This window comes from Hyaena hyaena, unplaced genomic scaffold (genome assembly GCF_003009895.1).
Source record: "Hyaena hyaena isolate Hyena2069 unplaced genomic scaffold, ASM300989v1 scaffold_19, whole genome shotgun sequence".
NCBI classification, from domain to species: Eukaryota; Metazoa; Chordata; class Mammalia; order Carnivora; family Hyaenidae; genus Hyaena; species Hyaena hyaena.
The window spans coordinates 6,273,777-6,285,673 of NW_024080651.1; the positions used below are offsets into that span (position 1 = coordinate 6,273,777).

The following is an 11,897-nucleotide window of genomic DNA, read 5'->3' on the forward strand; positions in this document are numbered from 1 at the left end:
GAGAGGTCTCCTGCTCACAGGTCTGTGGAAGGTCCCAGCAGCTGCTTCCTCCCTGGTCCCTCCCGGGGGACAAACTCTGAGCCTTTGTGGAAATCAGCCCCCTCTGCTTTAGGGACAAAGCTGAGACTTCATCTAGTAGGTAGAAAACAAATTTTTGTGAATGTCCCTCCCTTTTCAGGCCCTGGAGAAAATAAAAGGGGCCTGGCACATCCCAGCCCTGATCTGGAGCCACAAGTGGAGCCTCCATAATGGGCCGGACCTCTATCCTCCTTGTGCTACTAGCTCACTGCACAGGTAGGGACATCCTTAGATCCATGGTGGCTCTTGAGTGGGTGTCACCCTCACTGTCACAGACCATCAAAAGCTTAACCTTGTCCCCTGCCCCATTTCCCATGAGTGTCTGTGTTTGCAGGTTCCCTGTCCCAGCCGGTGCTGACCCAGCCCCCTTCTCTCTCTGCATCTCTGGGAACTTCTGTGAGACTCACCTGTACCCTGAGAAGTGGCTCCAGAGTTGGTGATTTCTGGATAAGATGGTACCAGCAGAAGCCAGGGAGCCCTCCCCGGTATCTCCTGTACTACCACTCAGACTCAGATAAGCACCAGGGCTCTGGGGTCCCCAGCCACTTCTCTGGATGCAGTGATGCCTCTGCCAATGCAGGGCTTCTGATCATCTCTGGGCTGCAGCCTGAAGACGAGGCTGACTACTACTGTAACACATGGCAAGGCAACTCTAAGTCTTACACTGTGTTCCAGACTCATGAGGAAGTGTGACAAAAACCTCACCTGCACCTTCCTGACCTGGTGCACCACTCACAGCTGGGGCTCTGACCATGTATAGCTCAGGGGTTGGCTTCCATTGCCATTTCTTCTGTCAGCACCTGATTTTCCTCAGACTACTTGACCTAATTCATATTTCGTACTGTCATTCAGATCAAAATTTAGATGAATCTATAGCTAGCATAGTCTCACTCTGTTAATGTTGCACTGAAAGTAATCCCATTCTCAGAGATTAATAGCTCTTAATGAAGTAATTGAATGAGGACAAAAATGTTGATTCAGGTTATGCCCTCCTGAGGGTGTAGAGTGACTCAGAGATGCTTCTGGTCTGAGTGTTTCAATTTAGGGTTGGGATGCAGTCCCCATATGCAGCTTGGAATTATATTCTCCATTCTAGTAATCAACCATTAAAATGAAAGGTTAGAAATAATACCATTTACAATAGCACCAAAATACGAAATATACAAGGATAAATCTGACAGAATTTGAAAATTTTATGTACTAAAATCTATAAACCATTCATGAGAGAGATTAAAGATTTAAATAAATTTGTAGATATATCTGACTTATGGGTCAAAATATTTAATGTGGTGAAGATGTCAATTCTCCCAGACTTGATCAATACAATTGCTGCAATAACTTTGGGTAATGGTGTGGAATTTCAGAAAAAAATAGAAACAATTAAAAAAATGTACATGGACTTTTAACCCTGGGAGAATCTTGTTCTGCATCCACAGGGTCTTCCTGTCTCCGAGGAGGATGAGGTACAGGAAGTTGATTTGAAGTTAGAGGAAACAAATCAAGATCTGGCACAGGCATGCAGCTTCTGTCAGCAACATAGACCAAGTGGGGAACCCGCTGTCCTGAGGGCTGATGTACAGAGTGTGGGTGCAGCAGGCCTGGGGGGGGTGCCTGAGAATTGAGTTGGGTGGTTGGGATGATGGATTTCTGTTCATCACTTCAACCCAGTGAAGGACCCTGTGACTTGTAACCTGTTGGAGGAGAACTGGGGCTATAAGGATGCTTTATATGATTCAGAAGCTCTGACAGTACTTCCAAGGGTTACAAATGGAACTTGTATCCATAATTCCTGGGAAGACAGCCTGAGGAAACTGATCATAGAATAGATCACCTTCAATACCTGCCTTGGCCTATCTTGGAAAGCATGCGGATGCATCCCTGCAATAAATAGGATGTTGTTTGCTTGGTCTTGTGTGTGTGTGTGTGTGGTGGGAGGTCATGCCTACTGGGGAAATCTTGTGTTCCCTGACTTAGGCTTCCTTGAGACTCAGACTTCTCAGGGCCTTTGGTGGACTCAGGACACAGATTCTTCCCATTTTCCAACACTTATCATAGATTATTCCATAGAACAGGACCCACAAAGAGTCCATAAAATAGAGCTTATGATGTATATATTGAGTACAGAAAGAGATTGAGGGAGGCGTGTCTTAGTTAGAGGCCTAAGGGACAGGGTTGTGGATTGTCTATGCCACATTCTGGATTTCTGTCCTCCTCATTGTCCCTGAAATGACACAGTTAAGGTATCCTGAAACTCATGCTTATGCAGGTATCCTTCTCCAGCTCTTCCACACTCCTCCACTGGGTATACCTGCACTGTGTTCACAGTACCTCTCCTTGCTGATTTGGGTTCTCTAAGGGACTGGAACCCCAGGATAGAAGGCCAATGTCTACTGTCCTGGAAGAAGCAACAATAGTGGCTTCAAGGGTGTGATTCTGACACATCAGCAGTTGAGATATTTTATCAAAACTTTGGACCCATTGAAACAACCACATACTTTTGGGATGTTGGTCCTCTTGGATGTCTCCATGTCACTCTATAGCTGAAAGTCTTGATTGCAACTTAAGGATGAAGATGAACATCACTGAGCAGCAAAATGAAGAGGTCCCAGTGCCCCTCCAGTAAACCAGGACTGAGGGAGATGAGATTCAAGCTCTTTGAGCACCCACAGCCAATCACACTTTTAGGTCTTTCTCCTTTTCTTGTTAGTGTTCCTCATCTGATCAAGTGAAGAAATAAAAACATACGTTTGTATCTTGGCTTCTTAAAGTCCCTTACCCTTAGGAACAGCCAGGGATTTATTCTTGGCTTATATTCAGATTTGGGGCTCCCATACTTGATGACTCTCTCCTTTCTGCAATTCCTCTTCTCACTTACCAACCTTACTGACAGTCTCAAGATTTGTGCTCTGAATTCTCAAGTGAAGTGAGTTAGGTTTTGGACAAAGTAAGCAGGGACCATAAATCTCTCTCTCTCTCTCTCTCTTTCTCCCTATATACATATATATGTATGTATGTGTGTGTATATATATATATATATATATATATATATATATATATATAGCATCCTGTTATTTCCTGGTCGTAAATTCACTATGACTGGGATAATACTGCAATTGTCATCGCAAAAGGCCTTCCATTGTAAAAGAATTCCTTTCTCTGACCTCATATTGTTGTTGTTGTTTTTTTTAATGTTTTATTTATTTCTAGGAGAGAGAGAGAGAGAGACACAGCATGAGCAGGGGAGGGTCAGAGAGAGAGGGAGTGACAGACTCTGAAACAGGCTCCAGGCTCTGAGCTGGCAGTCAGCACAGAGCCCGACGCGGGGCTCGAACCCACGAACCGCGAGATCATGACCTAAGCAAAAGTCGGACGCTTAACCGACTAAGCCACCCAGGCGCCCCACCTCATATTGTTTTTGAAACTTTAAATAAAGACACCAAAACTGACAGGACAGAGATGCCTGCCTGGTGATCAGAAAGAATCTCGGGGCTGTCTCACTCTCTCTCTCGCCAACACCGTCCATCCTTCAGGGACCCCTGGACCTGCTGGAGCCGGCCTCCGACATATCTATCTATCTCTATCTATATATATAGATATACAGGCCCCTAGACAATCTATCCATGACGTTGGGGTCAGATCTCAAGAACATCACCATGTATAGGAGAAAAAGCAGCAACACAGAGATAAACAGTATGACCTGCAAACAAAACATGCAGGCAGAAGCTGTAGAAATGTGAACCTGGGGGTTCTTGTCTCATTGGCATCTGAGATGAAACCTATGACTTCAGGTCTGTTAAGGAATGGTTCCATGAGGTCTCTTAGATCCTGTCCTAAGACAAGCCTGACCACTGGGACCAGACATGGGGTGATCTGGACACAGTGTTCCAGGTCTGTGAGTAACAGGATGCAGCCTCCCTCCTCCCCTTATGGGCCCTTCAGTCTCTGGACACTTACTCCGTCTAACTGTGTATCATCTACAATCTGTCCTCATCCTTTCAAATTACATCCCCAAATCCAGTCTGTGGTGACAACATATTGTGATACTGTGTCACATTGGGCAGAAATCCCTTGATGTTGGGGTCAGCCTACCCTGGGGACCAGGTCTATGATGGGTCAAGGCAAAGCCAGTGACACAGAGTTCAGCTGAGTCTGACTCAGGACAGTTGGCTGACCAAGATGTCCTTCATTTCATACTATTTACTTAACATGTACTCAGTGTTGCACTTGGGTCTAGGGGGTCAGGATAGAGAATGGATAAGACAAGGATGGTCTCTGTCATGGGGGGGGGGGTGATGCTGTCTGGAGAAGAGACAAGAATCTAGTAAAAGCCTCAATACATATAAAATGTTACCATGGAGTGAGGAGAGGTCAGCATGGTAGGATGTGTATAGGGGTCACTAGAGGGTTTGACAAAAAGTATCTGATTCAAGCTTATGAAGAAAAGTCCAGATGATTCAGTGAACATGCATGAGCAGGAGGAAGGAGGGAGGCAAGTGGGAAGGGCTGTGGGTCTTGGAGGAGAATGGGCAGACTCAGCAAATTTGGGGAGGAAGGGAAGTACTGAAGGATGGGGTGTGGTTCAAGGCTGCTCGTAGGAACTGGGATGTGAGTGAGCCCTTGGGAGAAGCTTCAGGGTCAAGAGTGGGGAGATGAGATCCCAAGCTCATTTTCATGATGGAAGCATCAACAGCTTCCCTGTCTTGCTCAGTGGTGACATGGGGATATTTCCTCTCCAGATAACAGGTGGGGAATCTTGCAGAGCTTCACTCTTTCTTCTCTGATAGTTATCAGAGATGTCCCTTCTCCATGAGGGTCCTCAGGCTGATTTCCACATAGGACAAAATACTCTTCATTTCCAAGTATCACATCCACAGAACAAGCCCTCCAGAATGAGAAAGACTTGTCCTCCTGGACCCACTGATCAGGAATCCCAGCCTTAAGGAGGACTGAACCAGACCACCCACACCATCTTCCCCCAAATCAACATGGTTATCAGAAAGGGAATCATCTGGGACATCTGTGTGGCTCAGTCAGTTGAATATCCAACTCTTGATTTTGGCTCAGGTCATGATCTCAGAGTTCCTGAGGTTGAGCCCCCTGTCAGGCTCTGCGCTTGGAGCCTGCTTGGGATTCTTTCTTTCTCCCTCTCTCTGCCCCTCCCCCACTCATGCTCTCTCTCTGACTCTCTCTCAAAATAATAAACATTTTTTTTTTAAAGAAAGGGAATTATTTTATTTCTTTTGGAAACACAAGACTCATATTTGGGTTTGCAGCTGGTGTCAATCACATGCTGACCACCTGGCTGGGAGATTTGAGTCCAGAGAGGAGAAGAAAAGGTTAGAAGGTTGCTTATCTCCCCATCATGGACATCACTCAGTTCTCCACCAACTCTGCCCTCCACCCTCATAGTTAGTTCACATTGGGTCTTGTACTGTGGACACTGAGCGCAGGGCAAGGAACAGAGATCAGGGGGCTGCTGTCTCACAGCAGAAAATACAAGTTTTTCTTACTCCCAGAACTTTCCATTGTCTTACAAAACACAAGAGGTTCCCTGACCACCTGTGCTCCTTTCCTCCATTGGTCCCTTAGCTGAGGAGCAGTCCCAGAGACCCAGCACAAGATGTTCTGCACACATCTTAGGATGAGTCCCCTTCTCCCATCCCCAAGTAAGTGCTACCCCAGGTCATCTCAGGTGCACTGCTGAGAATCTCAATCTCACAGGGTCCTGGTCACAAGAGGTGCTCTCACACTCACCTTCTGTGTCCTGGGAGTGGAATCAGAGTTAGCCCAACTCAGAAAGCCAAACATCTGACTCTCATACAAATAAAGAATGTCAAGTGTGAAATATTTTATTCACCTCATATATTTTTGAGGAGACTAGTAAAGTTTGATTAGAGTATATCAAAAACCAAAGTACTTACAGTTCACCAGGAAAATGAGCTTTGAAGAAATGATTTTGCATGTTGGAGATACATTGCTGGATTTTTAATAGGAGAGGAAATAATAAGAGGAAAACATCTGTGTCCTAAACATAAGGGTACATCTCCTCACAAGGATAGGTCACTGCTCTGGACTTAGGAGTCTGAGTAGAGAAACCTCCTCAGTTCTGACTGATGAACAGCAAAGGAAGCTGTGAACAAATTCATCCTGAAGAGTCTAGGTAGAGCATATAGTCTTCCCTGAGGTGATGGGAGGCCACATGAGGGGACATCTGGCCTGGCCCTTCAGGAAGCAGGGCCTGGCCCTGTGCACTGGCAGGGCCCTGTGCACAAAGCAGTAGAGAAGCAGGAGATGTCTCTTATGGGCTCTGACCACCATGTCACACAATAAGTGTGTCTGGGCCTGGATACCAAGGGGCTCTAAAGGCCCACTTTTGAGGAGTCAGGAGTGATTAGCACTAAGATCTGCCACCAGGAACTGCCTGTGCCTTCTGGTCAGGACTCACAGCTATAACCTTTGCACCTCTTGGCCCCACACAGCCCCTCTCTTGGCCCCCCCCCTTACATCTTCAGCAGAGGGACCGGACCCAGGGGTTAGAGTGCTGGGGTCTCATTTGCATGAAAGGTCCCTCTCTCTGTCAGAGATTGAAGAGGGGAAGGGAGAGATTAAGAGAGGCTATGCTCAGCTGTGGGACCACAGAAACCAGGATTGGTGATGACCTCCACCATAGCCTGGTCCCCTCTCCTCCTTACCTTCCCTGCTCACTGCACAGGTGATTGGGTTCAGGCACAGGGGAAAGAGCCCTAGGAGAACACTTGGACCCTATTTCCTCCTCTTGTCTCCAGACCCTATCATCATCTTTTTTTATTATTTAAATTCAAGTTAGTTAACATATAGTGATGCTGGGAGCTGCACCAGTCTCTCTGGATGGCAGTCACAGCAAGGAAATGGCAGTGTTTGCACAGCTCCTGCCATGGGAAATGAAAACTGATATCTCTTTCTGCTACTACTGGCTCATGTTGGAAATAAGCCTGCTGATATTGACCAGGCCTCACAATATTCCATATCAGACCCATATTCTGAACACAGATACCTCATAAGGAAAAGCATATTCCTGCCTTTTCAAAAGAGATTTTAGATGAAAGCTCTGTGGGTGATTGTCAAAAGGCTCTTCCTATGGGCCTTGCAGATCCAAAACTTAGATAATAAAGAGGGTTAAGAACACAAGAGTTACAATTGAGCCTGGTCCCAAGACAAAGAGCCTAATTTAGAGTTAAGGAACAGATGAGGGCAGAAATTAAGTTAATACATACACCTTCTCCTAACTGGTGATGTATGGCAGTCTGTCAGAGACCAGCTCCAGCCGGGGTCCAGGGGTCCCTGAAGGATGGACAGTGTCAGTGAGGGAGGGGTGAGAGAGGCCCGAGAGTCTTTCTGGTCACCAGGCAGGCATCTCCCCTCTGACTGGGGCTCAACTTTATTTTATCATTAAGTGTTTGGGGGACGGCACAGAAGTGGCATTTGCCTTAGACAATGATTTCTGATGACAAACTTCTTTGATATGTAAGAATTTCCCAGAACATAGATTTGTAGAAGTCTCCTATATAACCTTTATCAATAGTGACTGAGGTGGGTGATTTAGCTGCTTATCCTATGGGGGAGGAAGGCATCTTTAGCATACCAGACAATGTTTTTAGCATAAAAAGGGTGAAGTTACTTCTTTGTGAGCAGGGGTCAATAGTTTGTTTAAGGTGGAATTATCAAGAAAAACAAGTCTTTCAGGGAACACCTTTGCTCCCATAATCACAAAAGAAGAAGTTCTTCAATAGGTTACTTCACAGGGAGAAATCAGCATATTCAAGACCAGAAAATGCTCCAAGCAGAAACAAATGGGTGGAGGTGGATATCTGTCCTTAACTCTAAATTAGGCTCTTTGTCTCAGGGCCAGACTCAATTGTAACTCTTGTGTTCTTAGCCCCCTTTATTATGTAAGTCTTGGATCTGCAAGGCCCAAAGAAAGAGCCTTGTGACAGTCATCCACAGTGCTTTCATCTGAAGTCTCTTTTGAAAAGGCAGGAATATGCTTTTCCTTATAAGCAATCTGTGTGGGGAATATCGGTCTGATCTGGAATATTGTGAGGCCTGGTCAATACCAGCAGTCTCATTTCCAACATGAGCCAATAGTAGCAGAAGGAGATACCAGTTTTCATTTCTCATGGCAGGAGCTGTGCAAACTCTGCCATTTCCTCACTGTGACTATCATCTAGTGAGGCAGTGCAGCTGCCAGCAGCAGTCCCTTCCCCAAGGCCTACTTTCCGCAAACACCCTCCCTTACAGGGGTGACTGGGATGAGAATAGATAAGAGTGGCTAAAACATAACCCAAAAACAAAGGTCGACACATTTAGGGCCTCCATAGTGTTTACACATTGAGCATCAAGTCAAAAAGGTTTCCACAAACAACTTATTAACCAGTTCAAAAACATTCATCCTCTTGTGAGCCAGACAGAATGACTCTTAGCCCATCTATACGTTTAACCTATGACCTAACCTTAGCATTATTAACTTAGAACAAATATGTATGTTATCCTGTTTTTCATACCCTGTTATTTCCTTAGTTGTAAGATTTACTCAACCTCACTATGATTGGAGTAGTTCTGCAAGAATAGTTCTGTAAAACCTGCTTCTGTACACTTTCCAAAGCATCTTATCACAAAGTTATCCATTGTAAAAATTCCTTTTTATGATGTCATGTTATCGTTTGACCTATAAATAAAGACACCAAAACTGACAGGACAGAGATACCTGCCTGGTGATCAGAAAGAATCTCGGGGATGTCTCACTCTCTCTCGCCGATGTGGCAGGAACCCCTCACTAAGGAGAAAGAAAAAAAATGAAGAAGAGAGGAGAGAAGACTTCAAGGTCACCTAGATATGAGTCCAGCTGCCTACATCCCCCATGTTCTTGTAAACTGAGGCAACTTAATCAGACTGCATGTTTATGTGTGTTACCATATATGGGAGACAAAGAAATAGAAAATGTATAAAAAAAACCTATGCCATATGAGGTAGGCTGCTCAGTTCTTTTGGGTACGAACCCAACTGAGCAATACCGGCAAAATAAAGTTGCTTCCTGGAAAGAAAAGTCTCGGTGTCACGACCCTCTGAGCGAGAATCCTGCAACATTACCTGGGGGCCTCGCCCGGGACTCGGAGACAGTGCATTGCCACCTCCCTTGCCACCAGGGTACTAGCCTCGGAGCACGGGAGAAGCGACCTCACCTGGCGCCAGCGGACCTCTTGATCCGTAGGGGACTAGCCTATCCCGGCGGGGCCGGGGCGAGGGCCCTGTGTGCGCTAACGGAACCCGAGGCCCAGGAACCAGCTTAAGGAGCGCCGCCCATCTGACTGGTAAGAACCCGGGTTCGTTTTGGTGGACCTGCCCCTAAGAGGCAGAAGGGGAGCCTGATCACCTCCCAGAGTTGCACTAGTAAGTCCACAAGGGAAGAGGAACGAAGCTGCAACTCTAAGGCGCTGGATGTAGGTCGATGGGCTGGAGTCGTTGTGTGAATGTGTGTGACTGAGATGGACAACGGGAAGGTTCCAACCTGACCAATGGCCGAAGCGAGTGTTGAGTCCCGATCCGCGGTTCCGTGGCGACCTCATACGGCTTAAGGCGGCGTCAGACTTCCTCGGGAGTCTGATCTGGGTCAGGGATTGAAACTGAACCCGCCAATGCTAAGAGGAGCCTGAAATACCTCCGAGAGGAGAGCGGCCGGAAACGGACAAAGTGGGTGTGCGTCCTTTCCAAACTGGTCCCCCTCCTTCCCTGGTCTTCCCTTTCTTGTGCATGAAAGTCTTCCATTAGGGGGAGGAAATGGGTGGAAAGCAGAGTAAACTGACTCCCCTAGAGTGTATGTTCGGGAATTTAAAAAAGGGATATTCAGGAAATTATGGTGTAAAATTAACTCCTGAAAAGCTCCGGACATTCTGTGAAATTGACTGGCTATCGTTCGGGGTGGGCTGGCCCTCTCAGGACTCACTTGAGAAGGAACTAGTTGGCTGAGTGTTCAGAGTCATTGCAGGGGACCCAGGCCACCCTGACCAATTTCCTTATATTGACTGTTGGCAAGACCTGGTCCTGTCCCGACCTCCTTGGCTAAAAGTCTATACTGAAGAGAGCTGTAAAGTAATCCTGGCTCGCCTCAGAGCTTCCTCCAAATACCGGCCAGAGGTTAAAAAGCCCATACAGTTGGGGCGCCTGGGTGGCTTAGTCGGTTAGGCGTCCGACTTTCGCTTGGGTCATGATCTCGCGGTTCGTGGGTTCGAGCCCCGCGTCGGGCTCTGTGCTGACTGCCAGCTCGGAGCCTGGAGCCTGTTTCAGTCTGTGACTCCCTCTCTCTCTGACCCTCCCCTGCTCATGCTGTCTCTCTCTCTCTCTCCTAAAAATAAATAAAACATTTAAAAAAAAAAAAAGCCCATACCGTCAAGAGAACCTGAAGAAACCCCGCCAACCAGCGGATGAGTGGATGATTAATGCGGCTTTCGTAGGCCAGGCCCAGGGAGATACTCGGCGCAAGCTGTAAAAACTAGAAGGTTTCACTGGCATGAATATCAGTCAGTTGCTAGAAGTAGCGACCCAGGTGTTCATTAACCGTGACCAGGCAGCACGGAAGGAAGAACGCCGAAAGATGCAAAAACAGGCAGATTTATTAGCTGCCGCTTTGGCGGAGCAGTCAAGACTCCCCCAGAAGAAAGCCCCGCAGGGAAAGGGCCAAATCCAGAAAGGAGAGCAGCAAGGAGGAAGGTCTCACCCTAGATGAAAACTAGGCAGGAATCAGTGTGCTTTGTGCCGTCAGGAGGGCCACTGGAGGTGAGTGCCCCCAGCGACCAGATGATTCTCAGCAAGGTCCTAAGCAGAAAAAAAAAGGGGCCATGTGATCCAGGGTCGGTACCGACTGGCCCCGCAGCCTCATGGGGCCCCCAAGAATGATTTTGTGGGACTAGCCGCCATGGAGGACTGTGAGGAGGACTAGGACAGACCGGGCTCTATTTTGCTAGGCCCCCAGGAGCCCATGGTCAAAATGAAGGTGGGGGGCCGACCTATTGACTTTATGGTAGATACTGGAACACAACACTCAGCAGTGAACCAACCCGTGGGCCCCCTCTCACGGAGACAAGCCACCATTGTGGGGGCCACAGGCGATCAGATACGTCGTCCCTTCCTGTTACCTCGAAGATGCAGTTTAGGTGGCCATGAAGTCATCCATGAATTTCTGTACCTCCCTGACTGCCCCGTGGCTCTAATGGGCCGTAACCTACTAGGAAAACTACAGGCCCAGATCACTTTCAACTCCCAGGGATGGGCTGCTCTGACCTTCCGAAAACCAGAGGCAAAAATTATGACTCTCACCATTCCCCAGGGAGAAGAATGGCGTCTCTATAGCCTCAAGGAAAAACCGCAATTGGTGCCTGAGCTTCCTTTTAAGGTCCCAGGGGTGTGGGCTGAAGATAACCCACCAGGACTGGCACAAAACATACCCCCTGTGGTTGTTGAACTAAAGCCTGGGGCAGAGCCCACCCGCCAGAGACAGTACTTCGTCCCTCGCAAGGCACAGGTAGGGATCCAAAAGCACCTGGAAAGACTTTTAAAGTATGGGATCTCAGGCCGTGTCAGTTGCCCTGGAACACACCCCTCTTGCCTGTTCAAAAACCAGGCACAGATGATTACCGGCCAGTTCAGGACCTGAGAGTAGTAAACCAGGTGACTGTCACCATACACCCAGTGGTCCCGAACCCCTATACACTTTTGGGGCTCATTCCTGCTGAAGCCACTTTCTTCACCTGTTTGGACCTTAAGGATGCCTTTTTCTGCATCCGCCT

General features: G+C 47.4%; 1 gene segment (V, D, J or C); it reads left to right on the forward strand.

The window, feature by feature from the left end:
* The first annotated feature begins 248 nt into the window (after positions 1–248).
* On the forward strand, positions 249–771 carry LOC120227877. The segment is given in 2 exon segments: positions 249–294; positions 413–771. Coding segments are annotated over 2 exon segments (405 nt in total).
* Positions 772–11,897: the final 11,126 nt, after the last annotated feature.